This window comes from Haemaphysalis longicornis, unplaced genomic scaffold, assembly GCF_048455015.1.
Source record: "Haemaphysalis longicornis isolate Haplotype H1 unplaced genomic scaffold, Haemaphysalis longicornis Haplotype H1 scaffold_7, whole genome shotgun sequence".
NCBI classification, from domain to species: Eukaryota; Metazoa; Arthropoda; class Arachnida; order Ixodida; family Ixodidae; genus Haemaphysalis; species Haemaphysalis longicornis.
Genome location: NW_027526422.1, coordinates 178,173,113 through 178,195,315, shown reverse-complemented (window position 1 = coordinate 178,195,315; position 22,203 = coordinate 178,173,113). Strand labels below are relative to the sequence as shown.

General features: G+C 46.3%; 1 protein-coding gene across 1 annotated transcript in view; it reads left to right on the top strand.

Moving 5' to 3' along the window:
• Positions 1–3,107: 3,107 nt before the first annotated feature.
• Positions 3,108–22,203, top strand: part of LOC144147280 (fatty-acid amide hydrolase 2-like) — a 68,609-nt gene continuing 49,513 nt past the window's right edge. Inside the window, exons 1-2 of the mRNA XM_077679377.1 lie at positions 3,108–3,731; positions 21,112–21,328. Coding sequence (XP_077535503.1) covers positions 3,543–3,731; positions 21,112–21,328 — 406 coding nt within the window. The 5' untranslated portion in view covers positions 3,108–3,542. The remainder of the gene's footprint in view (positions 3,732–21,111; positions 21,329–22,203) is intronic.

Genomic DNA, 22,203 nt, shown 5'->3' with positions numbered 1-22,203 from the left:
TCGAATTTTTACTATAATGGAACTATTTTACAATCCTCGCGCTGTTCGATATAAGCGGGCTTTACTGTAGTTCATCTTGTTCCTGGAGCATAGTTGGAAAGTTGCACAGCAAATGTCTCGCCTTTGTTCACGTATCCCATGTCAAGCATTCTTGAAAATTTTGGTCGGTACAGCACTAGCTACTGCATTCTTTTTATTTTTTAGCAAAACCCTCAGCTTTATCAAACATTGCAGGGTACGTTACTTAGATTTTTGACAAATATAAAGTAACCCCTGCACCTATCGTCCTCAAACCCCTCAGCCTAACACCGAAGCCGTAAGAAACTCTAATTTCAGCTTACATGTCGTTACTAGTTGTAGTTGTTTGAATTATTTAGGTGCCTTTTATTGGTGTAGTTTTCAAGTATTTCAACATAATATTTTTTGTTAATTGTCTTGTATCTTTGTCAGGTATACCTAAGGACCGTTTGCTTCTTCTTCCGGAAATTTTAACCGCAGTTGGTGACTTCAAATTTAAAAAAAAATTATTCAATATTATATGTTGCCTAGTTTGAATTGGTAAGAAAAAGTAAAAAAACTGCGTGCGCAGTTTGACGGGTCCCTGTCCCTTACAATGAAAGGTCAAGCGGCAACGCAGGCATAGTTGCTGAACTGCGAATACAAAAGTGACACTCATGCATCACAAGAATAGACATCAAAACTGTAATTACTGTGTACATAAATAAAGTGCCACGAACAGTACAGCACATGAATATTTTTCGCGAAAGGAAAAAAACACAGTAGAAAAGAAAACAATACAATAGCGCAAATTAGACACCGTGGCTTGTGGTCTAGCCCAAATACATCAACGAGCACATTTGGGCTCTAACTCAAAATAAATGTGCATCAAAGCAGATAAAATGCATACTTAGGGCAAACCACTCAAAACATGATACAATTCAGACATGCGTGCGAAACGCAGGAAGCCGTAAAAAAGCAAGTAGAAAAGACAACAGCTTTCTTTGGTTACATTTTACATTAAGAAAGCGGTTTGAGGCAGCTGTCGGCGTTCTAGTGTAGTTAAATCAATCTCCATCATGCTTAGCGCGTTCAAAATGCGGGGTAATGTATTCGACAGTATCTGGAATGCCGTGCGTTTTTCGGCCCGGTAGGAATGCTCCAGGGTTCATTTCGTCTGCTGGTATACATATGATGACTACTACGGAGAGCAGCTAAATCTTTAAGGTTTAACGTGTTTTTCTCAGTTTCCTTTCTATAGCTTTCAATTATTCTGGGTTTATAGAAATAAATATTCTTACACACCTGAATTTCAGAAATAGCTCAGCTGTACGATCCAAGTATTTTTTTACTTATATATTGCACGCAAAGCCCTGTTCTGCAGAAGGTGAATATGCTGCTTCTTTAAGGTCGCAGCCACACAAAGTGGGCGTAATTCAAGTGCGGCGTAAATAAGGAACTTTGCAGCAGTAGCTTTACTTTGGTTGGTAGCAAGTAACGATAACGGCATATTAACCCGTCAGCTCTGTCAAGTTTATTCCTGTCTCAACATCATCACCCCGACTAAGCTGGCTATGAATGTGACCTCCATGGGCATCGGCAGGGGGATGCAAAAGGGGCCCTTGCCTCCACCTCCTCTCCCCCTCGAGCCAGCCAAGCCCAATTGTTCCGTCCCCTCGCCCTGTCCCTGTTGCCCCTCAATACAGTGGATTTTCCCCCCTCAAGGCGAAGTCCTGCTGACGCTCATGGTGGCCCCAAGCAGTTTAGTTTTTCCAAAGCCCTTTAGGCAGTATCTGGCAAATCTAAGTCCTTCCGTTGCTATCAGCGTTTTATATCTCGGCATAAACAACGTAGCAGTTGTTTTCTTTACGTTTACTTGTAGTTGGTTTATCAATGACCAATGCCTAATTTATACTGATCCCAATCTAGCGCTGTGAAGCAAAGTATACGAATATACCAGTCAGAGACATATCAAGCGGAAAATATGTGTCCCACTCCGCGCCACCATCGTAATCGCTCTGTTAGGGATGGAATTACTCTTAACTCTTCACCTGTTACCCCAATTTGAAAATTAGGGCATTATTAACCCTTGTATTTCTGCCAGAAAGAATGTGCGATAGCTGTCTTATAAGGTACTCTGCATAAGCAACGTTCTTAACACCGCAGTTACATTCTAGAATGGTCTCCCTCTCTCACACGTGCAGTAAAAAAATGTTAGGCAATGCTTCAGAACGGAATTTCGATGCCTCGATCGCTATTAGAGATATTTATATACTAGAAAAAAATTTTGGCCCTGAGTTTTTTAGACTGCTTTTAGGGCGAAACTACAATTCAGTCTTCCTGGTGACATTGTAATGCCATGTTGTGTATGCTAATATATTACAGCATGCTTCTTAATTTATTTTATTTCCGCGCGTAATTTGTAATTTGTTTTTCAGTGCCGTAATCGTGGACCTGGTTTAGAGCTTGTATACAGTGATGCCACTCGTAGATGTGTGAACATCCGAGATTTCAGCGCAGACTTCACCATCTTCGGGGTGTGTTTAACATGATGATTCTAAGCAATGTTCATTCCTGATTAGGGTCGGGCTGTTTTTAATGCAACTGTTCCAATAGTCAGAATGTGCAGATGTCCTGTTGGCCGTACCTACGGCGGACCTAATAGCACCGGCGTAGTTTCAGTGTGTAGCACAAAAATAGGAATTTAACAGTTATTTTTTCGACCCGTATATTTGTTCCAACCAAAATCACATCACCGCAAGTGTGCCCGCAACACCGCATGGCTTTCGTATAGTGTGTTCGGATAAGACGAAACAAACATTTTTTCAAGCATGCTCAAAAATCAGCGCCCACAATGCCTCCACATAACTACAAATAAATGCGTTGGTGAAGAGCGTAAAACTATGGGAAAAAAATTGCTGCTGCAGACCTGCACAACTGGTCACTTCACCTCTAACGCTACAGTGGTTTCTGCATACTCCCGATAGCAAGCCGAGTGTCACATTCTGAAAAAAAAAAAAAAAGCGTTGAAAGCTGAAACACTCCCTACTTGACAACTCAGGTGCGCACACAAAAGAGGGGAAGGACCCCCATAACCGGCGGCAATGTGCACCGGCGCGACTAGCGGCGGCGCTGCCCGTCAAGAGAAGAAAAAATAGCGAAGGAAGTGCGCGTTGGAAGACGGCGGCAGCCGGTAAGCCAGTCGTGACCCTTCCCAGCTGACGCCCGGTGCGCGCCGACGTTCCCTCGCTCCGCGTCGCCGCGTGCTCCTTCCAAGAGTGGGGCGTGCTCTCCTTTCGTCTGCTGCCGGGCTCCTTCAGCCAGCCGGCACAGCAGCTATAACGCCGCGTTCTTCGTTTGACAAGCCCTGAGCAGCAGAAGCCGGACTGCTTTTCTTTCATTTCAGGCTTCACCTCGTGCTACCTTCGAGTTTACGTTAAGCCGCGAATCAGGCGTGGTGAGTGGCAGCCCAAATTCGTGTAGACCGTTTTCCTGTGCTACCGTGCTCCTTGTGGGGGGCGTGTTGTTTCGGCTCGAGAATCACCATGGCCGCTGTGGTGGTGGCTGTGCCGACCCTAGTGGGCGAACTCCTGGTGCGTGTGCTGGACCGCATTGCCGAACTGCTGCTCTTCGTGGCGAACCTGAGGCGACGCAGGCAGCGCGTCGAGCCCACGCGTGACCCCCTGCTCCTGATGCCGGCCGTCGCCTTGGCGGAGGCGATACGACACGGACGGGTGAGTGCACGGCCATGACGTGTTTGAAAATCTGAAGTCTTTATTCTTCCACTTAAAATGGCCATGAGTAAAGTTAAACCTGGATATAACGAAGTTCACAAAAAACCGCAATTTTTCGTTACATCCAAGTTTTTGTTGCATCCAAGTTTTTGTTGCATCCAAGTTTTTGTTGCATACAAGTTTTTGTTGCATACAAGTTTTTGTTGCATACAAGTTTTTGTTGCATACAAGTTTTTGTTGCATACAAGTTTTTGTTGCATACAAGTTTTTGCTACATCCAAGTTTCGATTTAATGCTCACGTGAACGAAGCAGAAATGCTAGAGATTAGTGGTGGTGAAGTTACCGTAAAGGATTTATTTCACAGTGAAAAACTGCGCGATTTGCGCCTGCTGCTTTCCCGCGAACTTAGTCACTACACAGCACACCAAAGAAGCAGGGACACTTACCTCCGGATTCACAAACGTAACTGCATTATCACGTTTGCCTTTTCACACTTATCGGTACCTTAACCCGTTTAAATGATCAAACGTATGCTCAAATGGTGCCTTTAAGTTAACTTGATGCTCTTTGCCGCACTCTCAATTGTTGAGAGGGTGTTTGCTGGGATACTGCACAGGGCGGCTACGTTCTTCTTTCTAGCCGGCGGAGACTGCATTCAAAATTGCGAGCTTGTCTTGAAAAGACAACTTTTCGCTTTCTGGCAGCAGCACTCATCACAGACGACCTAACCCCACAGATGGCAGCGGAGAGGCACAACTGCACGCCGACAGGCAGTCCTAGCACCTAACCGACGCTGCGATCACATTGGAAACGTACAGTAGTTTGCGTTGCGGGAAAAGTTCGCCGAATTAGTGAATTTTTCCGGCCACTTTTTCAGAGAAAGTTCAAACAACAATGGCTCATCATCGTAGCGAATTTGGCACACCAAGGTTCACCGCCGCAACACCTTCGTTACACGGAAGTTGCAAACACGTGGGCTTCAATGGGGCTGGAAATGGGGAATTGAAAAACTGCGTTAAATCGAGGAATTCGTTACATACAGGTTTGTTACATCTAGGTTTAACTGTACAACATGCAGCTTTGTTCTAGCAAGAATTAGTTTTTGGTAACTCACTCGATCAGCTCCATCTCAGCCACCAAACATGGTTTTTAACCAAAAAAGACAAGAAATATTGATGTTTCCAATTTAGTGCTAGGGTGACGCGATATGGGTCTGCACTAAAAGCGTAATTATGAGGGTGTTGACCGTGAGTTAGCATTCAAATGATAAGATAGAACGGAACGAGTGTGGAAAGCCGGGTACAGGTGCCGTCAGAAGTTATCGGAGCACAGGAGCCGTGGCCGAACCGCATGGGAGTGCCGTGTATCTGCACCGGCGGCAAAGGAAAGGAAAAGAATACGCATGCGCGCCTGACGACGGCGACAACCCCACCTATAGATCTCACAACTCTTCTTTTAACCTGAATTCCACAATTCTTCGCAGCATACTGGTCTCGGCGATGGCGCTGATAGCATACACACCTAAAAATGTTTGAAGAAACAAAAACTGTCACGGCAGATCCCTGTGAGAGCCCCGCTTCTCCGGCAGCTCGCGTAAGCCGGCAGTGTGCCAAAGACGCTGTCAGATGTATCTTTAACAGAGCTATCGGCAAGGCCAGTATGCATGCGAAGAATACTCGAAGCCAGGTTAAAAGTGGTTTGTATTGTATAGGTTGGCTACCGCTGTCGGCAGGCGCCCTACGTGTTCTCTTGCTTTCGATTGCCGCCGGTGCAGCTACACGGCGCTCCTATGCGGTTCGGCCGTAGCTCCCGTGCTCCCATTACTTTTGATGGCACCTGTACAATCATCTGGTCATGTTTCTTGAGCGTGACCTAGATTGACGGTCGCCAAGCGCACAAATAAGTTTCTGTCTCGTCATAGAAATATCCTTAAAGTGACTGGGGAGCTCCGTTTCATATGTTCTTTCATATCGGGGTTTATTTGTTGCAACTTTAAAAAAAAAAGACATCGTCGTTATCGGGACAAAGGTGTCTTAATAAGCCAAACTTGTAGCTTCTCATGGCACAGTGATACCAATTAAGGAACAGATTTCAGAAGCCAGAGCTCATGCAATTTATCGCTCAGCCCTTGCTCACCAACGAAGCTGTTTTACGGCGGAGAACGTAGGTTCGAGCTTCATTCCTGTTTTCAGATGCAGCATTCCCCGATGGCTGGCACGCACTAAGTATTCGTCTGCGCGATAGAAAATGGGAGAAGTCACCGTGGGGATCCAAACTCTGAATACTTGGCTTTCGCTGCCACTTTTCAGACCCAAGCTATATGTGGCTAGATTCCGACCAAACCTGAGTCCGTCGGCAGAGCCACGTGGAATACCAATTTTCGCACCCAGAGCCAGTGTTACATGTTCTCTAGCCTAATGAGGGTATCTTAAAAAAATTACTCTGGAATTTGCACCTAAGTTGACGATTACTACGTGGTGTTTCATTTTTTTGTCGGAATAAGTTTCGAGTGAAGTTGTAAACGTTACCGAATTCCGTCTGCACTGCCGTCAGAGAAAACGACTTCCTCTTTTTTTCTCTCGAAACTATCAGCTGAGCCCAGCTGAACGCACTTTCGGAGCATGCGCTGAGCCTCAGCTAGTGTCCCTAGACTTCGCCTCCTGTATTTTTACACAGGAGGCGATGCCCTAAATAAGATATCAGAGTACCGCGTCACTGAGGCTCGCATGTCAGCAACGGTGGCCATATCGGTATATATTCGTCCTTCATTCGCCCACCATTTCCACACGACGTGCCACATGCGCTCGCGGACCGCATTGTAGACAGCTCTGTAAACGTTCTTGCTTCCCGCCCATATATTTAGCTGCTGGAGTTGAAATGTATATTTCGGTGTGTGATATAGGACAGTTGTTTGGTTTCCGGTGTTTTTGTGGTCTTTGGTATTTGGTGGGAGGCGGCACGCACGCAAGTCACGCGCCGACGACACGCTATATAATGACCATCGTAAGTAGGGGGTCCATCATACGATGTCAGTTAGGGATAGAATAAGCATAGATAGGTGTAGAATTTCGTACACACGTACGAATGCTGAAGCTTTGGTTGTAGCCAGGCAAACATCCTCAGACAAACATCTTTTTTTTTTTGTTGCGGGACTTTTTGCTCTGAATTTGACCTAAATTAATAAATTTGTATCCAATTCTTCCTTCCCTACAGTTACACTGAATGGGTGCTCGTTGCGAAAGCAGCTGTGAATTGCTTAATCCTCCGCCTGCGTTTTCCTTAAGAAAGCCCAGCACTGCATGCCTGCATTTCACGGACCGACCGGCCATCCATCAGCGTTCCCTCTATTCATGCGTGACACGCTCTCGGAGGTCGGTACACGTCGAGTCACGCTGTCACTCGCGACGGGCCCGTCGACGAACTTAGCCCTGGAGAGAGAGAGAGAGAGAGAGAGAGAGAGAGAGAGAGAGAGAGAGAGAGAGAGAGAGAGAGAGAGAGAGAGAGAGAGAGAGAGAGAGAGAGAGAGAGAGAGGCTGGATTTAAACGGGTACACGCGGAAGTGCCCGTACGCGGGACATACTCAGCCTCTCGTCGAGGCTAGGAGGACTACGCGCACTTTCTTGCCGAGAGACACACTGGTTCACTACATTGATGCATACGCCCGTCCGCGCGCGTGACCTCTCCGGGCGCTCCAGTCTTTGACTGCCGACGCCGCGTCGTCCTCCGAGGTGACTTTGAGTACTGCCGCGTCCTCATGACCCGACGAGTTGACTGCCACGAGGCGTGAATGGAATGAGGTCTGTTGGACGAAACGCAAGGGCGAAGCGAGGCAGCTTATACTCTGAGTCAGTGTAAAGATTTCTTGCTCGAAAGACTTGCCTGGGCTGCGGGGCGTTGCTAAAATCGAATGAATGGCAGAGTGGTTACAGCTCCGGCAGTGTTTGATCGCAACACACGTGAAGCGGGATATTTTTATCTAGGGCAGTGAAGCTTCGCTCGTTCGGTTCTGGTGTTTTTATTCGGTGTGGAAAAGCGGCTGTTGACTGACGCCTCTCACTGCACAACTCAAACTACGACGTTTATTCTCGGACAGCAAAGGAGGCCGCGTACAGACGGAGCACACATCAAGATGGAAACCTTCAAACTACATTGACACTTATGGGCACAAAGAGTACCGAATAATCTTTTTGGGTATTTGTCCGGTTACTTTATTTGCGTGCATTTTAATTACTTGGCTTCGTAGACATATGCCTTTACCTTCTGGCGAAACTAAATGTCATAAGATCAAAGGCTTGGATCAAGACCAGCTCACATCCTTCTTCAAATAAACAAGGATTCAGGCTTGTTTTGCAAATGAACTTTGTTCTGTTTTTATTTCATGTTGTCATGTTCCGGCCCATTTGGTTTCGAATGCCTCGAGTAGACTTCTCGTTTATAGCGGGTTCAAAGCCTAGAATGCGTTCAACTGTCTAGGATTTTTGCGCGAGCCATTGCCGATATGTTCGAGCCGATATTTACCTCTACTGTTACAACGAATATCGTATATAACGAACTAAATAACTGCCACAATATTTCTTCGTTATAACGAGGTTAGACTGTACCATGCGAAACACGTGTCGATGCGCGCATTGACAATAACACCAATAGCCAAAGCGTCCAGGCATCTAATTGACCAGATTGTGGCATGCACTTACGGCGGCGAGGCAGCAGTAACCACACCGCGTTTCCAATTACTTGCAGTAAAAGTTTTTTAATTCGACACTGGTTGGATGGCGAAAAATTGTCGAATTATCCGATTGTCAAAACATTAAAGGAAAGACAAAAACGCGAAATTTTCCCTAGCATGACGTACCTTTACTTGCCAAAGGACTTTGTAATCTCCGTCTTTTTTGGGGGGCGAATATGAGAGGCTGCGATATCTCTGATAGCTGACAGATGCTCCGTGGCACACGCCCCAGGGTATAAGTGTGCAGTGTGTAAGTGCATTCTTAGCGCTTTGGCTTTCTTTCCCGCGGGGGTGAAACCGTTGGAGGGTGGAGGTATACAGCTTGTCTGTAAAAGTCTCGTGTCTTTGAAGCACGAAGCGTTCAGCGCGATCACTTGGAAAACGTGTCCTGGTGTTTTAGTACCATGACTACATGAGACGAAGACGACAGGATACGCCGACAGCCCGAGCACATTACGGGGTTCGTCCCTAACAAAATGACGGCGCCCATGAATCTTCGCAGTGCAAACAAACGTCACGTGATGCTAACTGACCAATGATCATGGCGGCGGCACGTCACAATAGAAGGGTGCCGATACTCTGAGACCTTATGTAGTGACACTAGGCGCCACGAAGTCGACTGACTCACATATAGCACGTATTGAGGAATATTGTTCAAATATTCAAGACAAGTATACAGCTGGAAGCTGCTTGCTTGACGTACATATGGATGTGTAAAATACAAGGCCATGCTTGCACAACCATCCAGTGTATTCATCGATCTTAAGGGAAAATGAATTCAAAATCGTTAACTCGCACCCATCCCCTTCTAAGCCTGGTGTTTTTGGTCACTTGCACTACTTAATGTAAATAATTTGGGCATCTTCACTACTGTGAGGTTACCACGAACAGCGAATCCATGGCCAACTTTGTTCCTACATTTTTCATGAGATTGAACAAGTGCAATAACGAACTTGCGTGGCATGTCATGTTCGAGAACTTCGCCCCCGAAACGCAAGAATCAGACGCAGAAAACGCTTTGCAACGCAATAAAATGTTAGCGCAAATTTATTTCTTCGAGGGGTCAAAATACATGCACAGAAACGGTAGTGACTGACGAAGCCCTTCCACCTAAGGTGACATGTCCCTGACCACGCAGCAGGAACCAAATAAAAAAAATCTGCTACAAATACTCGCTCATCCTACGCTGAAAAGAAACATGACGAGCATAACCTACAACACCAAAAACTGCAACAGTAAAAGGAATAAATAAAGATGTACTACACTTGCATTTTACCGAATTAAGAAGTAAATAAACAGGTCTAACGTAACACGCCTTGTACAGCCAAACAACTCATTAAAAATACACAAACATGCTTATTACAACAAGTGAATCAACTTAACAACACGAACACTGACGAGGCACCGTTTTTCGTCGATAGATAAAACCGGTGTTTACCATCTCAGGTACTCCTAATGATTTAGACACGGCGCCAGTGTTGTGATAAAATGTCATGGCCTCCTTTTCGTTTCCACTTTGAACAAGTTAAAATCTTAAGCGATATTGAAGAAAATGCGACAGTGATTGGACATGTGCGGATTGTCTGCAGCAAGAAAAACAAACACTGTGTGCATTTTATTAGAACAAAATACTGGGCATCAAAATTCTCTTTCAATTCTTCGGAAACACAGGATATTTTCTCAGGAAGCTGCGCTTGCCTTGCTTCCGTGGCGGGCCGCAATAAAGTGTCTCCCAATCTCAGCGGCGCAGCTTATTAGCACCGCTTACAATAGGGCAGTTAGCTGGATTCTTATTCGATGAGCGTGAACTCCGTCCCCCTGTCTGTGCGTACACGCACCCTCGAAGGCTATACATATCGCTTTTAGAAAGTTAGTATCGCGGCGCTCGTTTTTCGCTTTAGTATGCGATCTCAAAAAAGTAAGGGAATTTTCTGTTCAATGCGCGAATAAGCATACACACATAGGCCTTAAAGGAGCACTGACACGAAAATTTTATGTTACTTTTATTGCTTTTATCGATGCTTAATGGACTGGCGAACCTGAAGCAGCACTTCAAATACTTCAGCCCGCGATAGGTAATTACAATGAACGGCATGAAAATCGTTTGTTTCAGATTTCCGCGCTTTCATCCCGAACGGCGCATATGAAAGACTCCCTGCCTGACCTCACCGCCTTGTGCGAACGTCACCGGCGCCCGCTTGAGAGGGTGTTGCGCCCGCTCGCCGCTCGTGGGGCCGCGCGCATGAAGTGACGTTACGATCTTTAGACGAGCGCTGCCGTGTCACTTCTTTTGGCTCTCCCTGGATGATGTCACTGATGTCCATTTGCTGAGTGTCGCTCCGCGCGCTGCTCCTTCGGTGCGATAAATGAGATCCAATTAAACTATGTTCTTCGCGTCGCAGGCCGCTCATATTTCACCCAGGGCATTCTGTTGAGTGAAGGAAACGAACTGTGCAATAATATTAACGCCGAAAATTGTTGTCAGTGCTCCTTTATTCAAGGCCTAGTTTTTTAGGTCACGCAGGACGGACGGCCTCTTCCAACCCGACTTCCGTTCAACTCAACCACTGCCGTGATGTGCACCAAAGGGTGTAAAAAGTAGCAACTTCAGGGGATGCAGCCATCAGCCGCAATGGTTCATCTCCACAAGTGAACATGTAGCAAAAAACGTCGGCATAGCAAGAAGCCCGTGGTTGTACCACATATATAAAATCTGTCACTCTGGGTGCATTAGGGTCTGCTGAAAACGTTTCCCACGCCTATATGCCCCGTATATATGGACGTGCAGTGTATATGGCCCTGTATACGTGCCCGTAGAGTTGGGCCACTAATATGTGCCACTCATCATCATCACCACCATCAGGCCTAGCATTGTTTTCTTGTTTTCCGCACACTTAGGGGCTTAGTTCATTTGTTATCATGCCCTTAATTTTCTTGGTAAAGCTTGGGCATGTAGGGGATATACGATTTTTTATATTTTTAAGTTTTTTCGCAGGTATTGCGTCTGCCACACCATTCAGTCCAGCAGTAGAGCAGGAATTTGTGCATTTCCGGTAGGTTTTCTATGGAAACTATGAACTGGATAAAAAGCACGTAGAATAACCTGGGTTCTTTAATAAGAAACCTGTTGTCCTCCCGAGCAAAACATTATGGGTTTTCAGATGCAGTGGGTGTATTTAAACAAGTTGTTCATGTGTTCATATTCATCACCATCATCAGCCTATCTACGCCCACTGCAGGGCAAAGGCCTCTCCCAATAATCTCCAACTGTCCTTTCCTGTGCTAACTGCGACCAATTTATCCCCGCAAACTTCTTGATCTCATCTGCCCATCTAACTTTCTGCCGCCCCCAACCACGCTTGCCTTCTCTAGGGATCCACTCTGTTACCCTTAATGACCAAAGTTTACATGCCGTGCCCACATTACATGCCTAGCCCACGTCCATTTCTTCTTCCTAATTTCTACTTATATGTCCTTAACCGGCGTTTGTTTCCTGGCCCACTCCGCTCTCTTTTTGGCCCTTAATGTTACATCTGTCATCTTCCGTTCTATCGCTCGCTGAGTCGTCCTCAGTTTAAGTTGAACCCTCTTAGTGAGCCTCAAGGTTTCTGCCCCGTAGGTGAGTACCGTTACGATGGAGCTGTCATACACTTTCTTCTTCAGAAACAATGGTAGGCTGCCATTCATTATCTGAGAATGCCTGCCGTATACACTCTACCCGATTCTTATCCTTGTAAAAATCTCTGCCTCACGGTTCGGATCTGGGGTCACAACTCGGCCTAAGTAGATATATTCGCTTACCACTTCTACTGCCTCGCCACCTATCTCAAATCTCTGGGCTGTCCCGAGGTTATTGATCATTACTTTAGTTTTCTGCATATTAATTTTCAGGCCCATGGTTCTACTGTTTGTGCCAGTATAAATATATATAAAAAACACATCTGCATAGGCGAGAAGCACACAGTTCAATACGTGTAACATGGTGTGGTGTACAAAGCACTCCCATCGTGTGAATGTGTCGTTATCATTCCTCAAAGTCAAGCGGTGGCTCTCGTGACCGTGCTTTCTTCTTTCCTAATTTTTGTGTCAATATTCTCAACGCTGAGGATGCGGATCAAATTTGACGAATAAACCCGCAGGTATAAGCATTGTATTGGCACGGTTCTGTGTCTACACATTCAGAAGATACCCCGCAGTTTTGGAAGTTCTTTTTTTAAGGACATGCTAAGCACACATAAGCCGAAACACTGACGACAAAGCTTGGAGAATAAGCTACCAGTCTCGGCTGGCTGAAAACCTTTTCGCGCCTTCAAAATGGCGTGGCGTTGATTGGAATGTTTCCCAATTAACTCTGGATTTATCTTCTGGATGAAGGAAAACTTCCGAGAAGTTAAGGCAACTGAATTGTCAACCTTGTCCACACGTTTTGTCTAGTTAATAGAAAAGGGCTGTTCGCTGCATCTTCAGCCATCGTCGGCGCTTATTCCCAAGGTTCTAAATCAGGGGCTGTTCTGTACTTTGACCGTTGCGTAGATTTCGTTTTTGCGCCACTTTCACGCCTCTTTTTGTAGGGAGTTGGATCGTTCAGTTTCTTCGAACCGCAACCCGCCCGCCAGCGAACCGAGGGTGACAGATTGCGAGGGGTGACATCAAGCCGAGGCGGCGGGGACGGTCGAGATGGTAGCGCGGCGTCCGCGCCACTGCCTCTGCCTAGTTGTCTGGGGTGACGCCATGCCCAGCCAGCAGCGCCTCGCGGCCAGGGTGGCAAGTATTTGCGATTTTGCACTTTAAGTGCTCGCGGCTAACAAACTTTTGGTGTGGCTATTCGGTTACTTTCTGGCTCTTAGCGTTGGTTGGTTTATAAATTTCCCAACCCTTTCAATGCCTCGCTTTCAACGGAAAGCGGCCTTATTGTTGGATGGGAGTGGGAGCGGCCTTACTAATATGGCTCCGAAAAGATTGTCCTTCCAAGCCTCCCTCAATGCCTTTCACTGCTCGAGGTAATACTAAAAGCCAATCAATTAAAACACTTACGTGAAGGTGGTGGTGACCAGGCAATGTCAAGGAAGGTATCAAGGAATCAGCATCACATGAAACTCGTCAATGAGGGATGGTGAAAATATGTACAGCTGAGCTCCCAGTGTTGAATTGCCTTTGGTATTCTGTTCTTGTAATTATGTTTTATGGTATACGTTACGTGGCGCTTCTTCAGGAAGTGTGTAGTGTCTAGTCACTCAAAGAATTAACCAGTATTTTTGTCAAGTAGCAATGTATACATGCACGACGTTTGGTTTATCCTTTCAAATGTTATAACTTTACGGTTTATTTTAGACAACGTTTTGCGCGTTCTACAAGAATCAATGGTTGAGAGACCCTCCATTAATTTTTTTTGAAGTCACGGTTCTCAAAAGAAAGTTTTTTTTTAAATTACCAATAGAAAAACAAAGAATCCTTTACAAAAATTCGGATCCATCTGTTTTCTAATCAACCTTTTAGCTGAATGTGGCGATGTTTCTGTCTTCCATCAGCAATTTACCAACACCTTCCTTTAGGACATAGCAAACCTTACTGCTGCTTTCACCTCAATTACTGTACTAGAGGATCCTTCTAGCACACTAAACGTCGAAGTTGCGCAATGATGGGCGACCCTGACGGTGCAGGATAATGATGGGGCGCATGCAGTTACCGATGCAAGCCATGATACGGAGCGTCAATTACAGTGTGAATCGACTGCAGGGCTCAATGTGCTGCAAAAGAGGGTAAAATATGCGAGCGAGACCGTTCAACTACCGGAGGAGTAAAAAGCAGTCAGTGCTACCGTTTAGCGAGCAACTATTACGATTGGTAGACGGGAAGAACGCGAAGCATGGTTGGTGCGTCGTGCGAATAAGACTTGTAAGCGCTAAATCAGGAACACCGTGTTGCGAGCTTCAGATGCCAGAGAAAGAGGCACACGCATCTGTCGTACCCTCAAGTAGGCTATGGAGAGCGTCACGACGCTACCGCGTCTCTAAAAATACACTGATAATTTTTTGAATGAAAACTTCCCGCAAAGGATCCCTTGTAGTTTCTTTTAATTTTTTTTCCGGGTTTTCGATACCAGAATTTTGCTCTTTGTCAATATTAGAGTCGCGTGTATTCGTGTTATGTTTTTTATTAAGTAAACTTTTTTACGTTCGTTCCAGCGCTGTTTCCTGTTACCATTTGGTACGAGTGAAACAATAGAACTAGCAGAATATTTTCTGGTCAGCTTGAAATGCGGAACACTCGCTAAACAAAGTTTTTCGCCCTTCGCTCATACGCGCAATACACACACCCGCTCTTTGTTGATAAACGGTAGTGCTCTCTCGCGGTTTCGCGAGGAGCCGGGGAGGGGCAGCGCCATTCCGTAAAACACCACTCCCGGTTTGTTGAATGTAATATCAACGTTTTGTACTGCATACCCTTATATTTTGATGAAATGCTCATCAGACAGCCGCGGCGGTGCATCAACGTGTCCCTAGAGGCGTGGACACCACAGCCCGGTAGAGGGCACGCCCACGTACCAGCTTTCGACCCACTGCTCCAGGAGTAGTTCTTACTCCATGCCTAATCTAACTGTGCTTTGTACACACAGACGCTTGCATCAGAGAAATTTAAGAAGCCTTTTTTTAAATAAAAATGAACTCTACTACTTTTAGTTCCCACTTCGGCTCCTTGCTTGATTCCGAAGCTGCAATCTCGACAACATTTCACCTTGGGTTTTTATTTTCTGTGTGGGTGAGTGTGGGGTGCAGGTTTTCTTCGCCCTGGCTTTCGTTAGTGCGCAGGTGCATTTTTATTTTTCCACTCTTTATTAAAACTTCAGCTGTTATTAACTACCCGCCGCGGCGGCTCAGTGGAATTGTGCTACTGAGCACGAGGACGCGGGTTCAATTCCATGCCGCAACGGCCGCTTTTCTGATGGAGGCTACAAGCGAAAACGCCCGTGTATTAGATTTCGGCGCACGTTAAGGAAGGACAAAATTAATCCGGAGCCCTCCACTACGACGCGCCTCACCACCTGTGAGGCGTCGTCGCGTTAAACCCCACAATCAACCAATTGTTAGTAAGTGCTTGTGTTGACTTGTATTCGTGCCTTTAAGTTGGCGCGGTTCTTTCAAGAGAGGCAGGCGGGCACGGGCGAACTGATGTACTGTTTGTGCAAGAACGATTCAATTCAATTCAATTGTTCTTTCAGAAACACATAAGCCCCAGGCATTGAGTTTCTCCGCCGCGTGCACACAAATGAGAGAGAGAGAGAGAGAGAGAGAGAGAGAGAGAGAGAGAGAGAGAGAGAGAGAGAGAGAGAGAGAGAGAGAGAGAGAGAGAGAGAGAGAGAGAGAGAGAGAGAGAGAGAGAGAGAGAGAGATATTTGAAGCGACCCATGTCCGTGTTGCCGCAAATGGGGCTCGGTTGACCGGGAATGCCCTTAGACGGGTGTTTCGTTGGAGGGAGAATACAAACTGCGGAGTGCATACGCTTTGCGGTGGTGTCGAAGGAAGAACTATGTACCAGATACGGTCGACTCTCGTTAATCAAAACCCCAAGAGACCGGGAAAGTGTATTTTGTTTATTACAAGGAGGTTAACCTCCTTGGTTTATTACGATTTTCGTTTTCAAAAACAGATAATTTGGGAGGTGTGAAATCTAGGTAGTAAGAATTGTATACAATGAGTCAAAATATTCCTGCACTAAAGTATGCTCTGCATGTTCCTTGTTAGCTTTCTCAACTCCTACTCATTTTTTTTAATATCAATGCTTCGCCTATTCAATCCGCCTCGGTAATTGCAATTCATTTTGCCAGCAAAAGTAGCCTCATATTGGCCATTTATTACTCGCAGCCATTCACTTTTTCTGTTGTTTAGCGCACCGAAGCTACACTTGGGCTATGAGGCGCACCGAAGAGGTGCGCCTCATTACTGGGGATCATTACTGCGCTCCGAAATCTTGACACACGGCGTTTTCGCTTTCGCCTCCATCTGAAGAGCGGCCACCGCCGCGGGATGGAACCTGCGTCTTTGGGCTTAGCAAAATAACGCGGTAGCGACTATCCCCGCGGGGGGCAGTGGTTTATTTATTGCGAAGCTTATATGGCTCAGCTGTCGTGTATTTTTCATGCCTGAAAACAGTCGCATTTCTTTGAAGGCTGAGGCGCAGTATATATCGTGAGCCGCTGAAAAACGAGAATGCTGGTGTGTGTGCTTATGACTTGCGGTCGCTGTTAAAATCGCATCTGGTTCAACACATGATTTGTACCTCACAATAGCCATCATTTTGAAGATCAGTAGATTATCGGAAAGTCAGTAAAGGAATGTTCAAAGATTTTCTGCTGTGATACCTGTGTCGCAATCGTCTACGTTAGCACTGCCCTGTCTTGTCGACGCTCGAAGCGCCTGCGTGTCTAGTTAGTTGCCTCCGCCTTCTTGTGGCGGCGGTCCTACGTCCAGCCAATGTCCGCTCCCCATTTTAAGTTTGATGTCTTCTGTCGTCGTAATGGGCACGCCGCGTGTAGGCGGGACTCCAGCTTCGCTTATTATCAGCCTTCACAGAGTAGTATAGCTCACAAATTATCAATTTCTCCAACAAAAATAGAATGAATCTGTCTGGCTCCTAAGATGAATGTCATTAGGGGAAGTTGTACTTACTTCTCATGAATTATTTACAGTGGGATGTAAACGTCACGCAATGCTTCCCTGATCTCAATACACAGGCCTATATTAGAGAAGTATGGTTAGAGAAATCTGCTGTAGGTCGCGTTTTACCAGACCTATCCCGAAAAAAAAGGTTATTCATTTCGGAATTGCAAGCAATTAGCGGTAGCACCCGGCGATACCAGGGTGGGCCACTCTGACGATTCAACGAACGGGTGTGACACTTTTCTAGTTGCCTCTTGTTAAAATGGGGTAGTTAACTGTGGAGTTATAGACAACTAGGAACTCCCACCTGCTTTGAATACGTGGGCGTGGGAAAGTACTCGAACTTTTATTGTATTTTAATCATTCAGAAATCAGTTGTACTAAGATGGCGTGCTCAAAGGACTGCGTGACCATGCCGCTGCGGTGAAGGGGCTACACTAAACTCCAAATCATGGCTTTTGTAGAAAACACGTTCCCTCCTATTAACTCCTCTGACCAGTGGATGGACGCGTTGGCCCGTTCGAACCCCAGCTCCTTAAAGGAGTACTGACACGAAATTTCAAAGCTGAGATAACTATGTAAAACGCTTCCTTTTTATCAGGAGCTATCTCCCAGCAAGTTTCAACAGCAACCGTTCAGCGAAACATATTTAAAATCCATTTTAATCTTCGTCCGCTCGAGAAGGCCCAGAGCGGGCCGACGTGACATCATCTGCTACGTGCCCTAAACTGCCGACGTCGGGGCTCCCGTGACGAAGCCGACGCGCTGGCTGTGGTTGGCGCGCGCTGCTCGGGCGTGTGTACACGTCATGGTTTTGGGACTGACGTCATGCTGCCCGGGCCTGTGGGGACGGCGAAGACCTCGGCCGGTCTGGGCGCGCGCGTGCGCTCGCTCACGCGCGCTTCCAGAGAGGCAGCGATACGGCAAGAATGGTGACGCCATGTGATACATGCTGTCATGGCGGCCGCTCGGCGTTTTTTTTTGTCGAAACCGAAACTGGCACGAATAAACGACGCCGTAAATGAATGTTTACAATGCGCTCGACCGTCTAATCTGTCATTCTATGATTAGTGGGCTGGTAGGCACGCATAGCAGCGAAAAAAACGTAACATAAAAATTTCGTGTCAGTACTCCTTTAAGCTCATTACACCACGTTCTGAAGTCGTCGCGACCCTTAGGGTGCCATCCTACGCGCCCTAATCCTTCATGTCAAACATTTTCTCCCTCTCTACCCATGGGAAGTGTTATCTTAGAAGGTGTGATGGGTGAACATCACTCGCAGTTTTTTAATAACGTGAGCTCCTGCTAAAGGTGTGGGGTAAGAAAAGTTCAGACATGGCGCACCCTGTTTAAACGCGCGAAAACTCAACTCAATTCCACTTCCTGAGGGGTGTGGTTGTAAAACTCTAGTCGCCTTTTTGTGTGCTTCTTGGGTCAAAATCGTGAGACTGTTTTTTGGTTATTCGTGCGTGCAGCATTTGTAAACGAAAACGAAATGCACCTATTATTGGGCTACTTAGTGAGCAATCTGTAAAAACGCGTTATTTTTTTTTAATTTTTATTATTCCCATTATGTGGCCCTTATAAAAATGTTCAACAGTCAAACATTCGGGAGGGATATTCCACGGTTTCCAGACTTTTTTAGAAGTTTTGTACAGCTTGCTTTCGGAATACCATTGACACCTAAGTCCTGCTTCTATGCACATAAAACGGGGTGTCGGAGACAAAAGTTACTTTTGTTGTTCTTTTTTTTTTGCATGATTAGTGCAAAACCATATGCTTGGAAAAAGTTTTCATTCTGCAACTTTGAATATCAAAGCGAACTATGTAAACTCTTGAACTAATAAGCGATTTGTGACTGGTTGCGAGTATCCAGATTTTTACATGTTTTACAACAGTTTGCTTTCATTCAGTGAGCCGCATTTATATTTCGTAGACAAGCGCAAATTTTAGTCACGAATATTTGTGCGTAGTACACTTCTTACCGTAATAAACAATCTGCTTGGTTACTGTGGGATCCGTCGACCCCCCAGGACAAGACTCGAGTGTCAAGGTGAAAGAGAAGGGACCATCAAGGTCTATATTTAATGGAACGTCGAGCGGTAGGGTGAAGAGAAAGAAAACAGTGCGTCCGCTCATGCGGCCCTAGACATGAATATGCTGCTAGCAAAGGTAGATTGAAGTTTGTTCTTTAAAGACAATGGCTGTCCGCACCACGCCTATGGCGGTCGATGACGATGCGGCTGTGACCCTTTTAAAGAGATTCTACAGTTACATCAGGGTGAGGGTGAGTTCCACTGCTCGGTGCTTGCTGTCGAACGACCCTGTAGCAAACAACGGGCTGCTTGCTACTTGAGATTTTTCCATTGATGCAGGAATCGGGTGGTAGAACGCATCCCCTCAGAAAAACGTGGAACATTTTCTGCGCATCAGTACGTCATTCGATATATTAACTCGCGACTACGCGTGTATGTTCCGTAAAACAGCGCCGAGCTAATATAAGCTAGTATAACGGAGGAGTAAAACTTGAGTGTTCAGTGTGATAAAGGCCTGAGACACCGAGCGCATGCGTCAGGCTAAGCAGGCATACAGCATAGAGCTGATAATTCGTTTAATGATACAAGAAAACAAGCATCCAAACGTTATGGCTGATAAGGCACACGTGAATAGGACCTTCCCACCATGTTTTCCTGGTAAAGATTGTTTGCAGATTATCTTTGAAGGGGCTAGGCAGGGCTAGTGTTCCTAAATAAAGCAGCTCTCGTCCAGGACGCAGAGCGCATGCGTTAGGCTAAGGCAAGACCAACCATTTGCCGCCAGACAAGCTGAAAGTAGTGTCAGTAGATAAGGTGTTAGTAGAGTACCGCCACTGACGCACGCAAGTCAACAACGGCGACCATTTCGGCGTTTATCAGTGTTGTGAGATTGCCGCATCTGTGGCCTCGCCGTTAACTTCGACCGGGTCGTTTGTTAACAACACTGCCGAAGATGCAGAAAAACGGCATCTTTGAACACTTCTGCTGCCGAAATGCTCTTACAGGCGTTCTTTGATTCGCATTCGTAACGACTGTCAGTCACGCGCAGCCGCGGAGCAGGGACGGCAAGCTAAGCCTACAGGAGTTGGCCGACTAAAACTCTTGAAGAACAAAATCGCGGCGCCCGTGCACTGTCGCAGTGCAAACAAATGTCACAGAATGCGAACTGACCAACAATGATCATTGAGGCGGCACAAAATTATAGGAGATAAGAGTGCCGATACTCTGTACACTTATCCAGTGACACTAGCCGAGCTCAAGCGACAAGCCCACCGAGACGATGAGAAACATTTCATACCCTCCTCCATCAACATCTGATGGATTACAGCAGCTTTACTGGACATCCACTTCCGCAGGGCGGGACTGGGACCATTTTTTTTGTAGTTTTGAGCCTGTAGGACTACTACTACCGCTGCTAGCATGAGTTCACTGGCGCAAAACCAGGCGTGAGGTTTCGCGCACCGAACGTGAGGTCCTACGTATGCGATGGTTGGCCCAAGTCGATGACACCTAGCGGTCAAATGTATTCTGCCTTCGTTAATCAGTCATTAGAGGGTTTTAGCTAACCGTTTTCGACGGTCTGCTCCGGTATCGGCGGTACGGTCAGAGCAACCGGAGCCAGTGCCGTCCGCGGCCAAGCGGGCCACGCATGCGCAATGGCGCTCCCGCTTGCTTTCGGTCCCGGAGTGGAGCGGACCGTGAAAAACGGTCAGCTAAAACTCGCTATTGGCCTCTAGCAAAACTTCAACTTGTCATGGGGCTCGAAAACGGGTTTAACTCCCAGTTGCTTGAAGTGTACCACTTCACATTCTACATTTTTTTTACTCCCATTGGCCTTGCCTAAAACCTTTTGGGGTATTGTTCTTAACATATGACACGGGGCTTAGAAATGCGTTACTCTCCCAATTGCTTTATTAACCTTTTCTCCCCTCGGTGTTCGTTTCTTTGCTGTGGTATGCAGATCACAAGCGAGGCCGTTATTCAAGCCTACCAGAGACGTGTACGCGAGGTTGATCCTCTCGTGAATGCTGTGGTCGACGAACGCTTCGAAGCGGCCTTGGAGGACGCCCGTGCAGCCGACCAGCTCGTCCGGCAGACCGCCTCTCCGGAGGAACTGGAACGCACTAAGCCACTCCTAGGAGTCCCGTTCATCACCAAGAATTCGGTCATGGTGCGAGGTGAGTAGTAGATGTCACTGGCTTACAGTAGCCCTGAGGTACCGCAATAGCTAAAACAACAAAAAAAAACTCAAGGTACAACCTACGCGCATTTACTCTAAAGGTCAAAAGCCTGATAGAAAATTCATTGGACTTTTGAGGGGCATAGAAGAATGAATAATTTGTTTCCCCTGAAAGGTCATACGTTTTATAGCTCTCTCGCCTTTTGTTCGACGAACAACGATAACTTCTCCGCTGTGAAATCATTAATTAAAACTGCATTTCCTCTCTCTCGTTTCCCTTACATTTTTCTGAGACGTTGTATTCAACGTCAAATACTCCTTGCAAGCCGGTGCCCTATTTTCAATTTTAGTCTGCTGTCGCCATCTTCCTGAGCGCCTGTTCTCATCGACTTTCGCTTTCACCGCAATGAATTGTAAGCCATGAGGTTATTTTACGTCACGATCTTCGTGTGCCGCCCCTCCATTTATGGTGAAAGCTTGATGACGCTTGATGGTATCGGAGAACCTTTAGGGTGTATTGCCACCTGGGAGCTGAAGAAAAAAAACAACCGCAACTCCTAACAGCAGCTGTAGGCTTTCTCGTGTCAAGCCGATTGCGCTAACAAAATCAAATTTTGGCAATGTCTTTTCGCGTATACTGGGTAGATGAAAATACGTACCGCAGTCTCTCGACCTCGAGTTCACCCGCATGTATGCACTTGTTCAAAGAGGAACCGTCCGACGAAATCAAAACTGAAACAAAGGCTAGGCTTAGACATTCTATTCGCTTTCAAAAAACACATGACGAGAAAAAGTTCCCGCATGCAATCAGTTCATGTACGCACGTCCCAGCCTGGGTGATGGTTTCGGGAAGACGCTTCGGCAAGCCTTGCC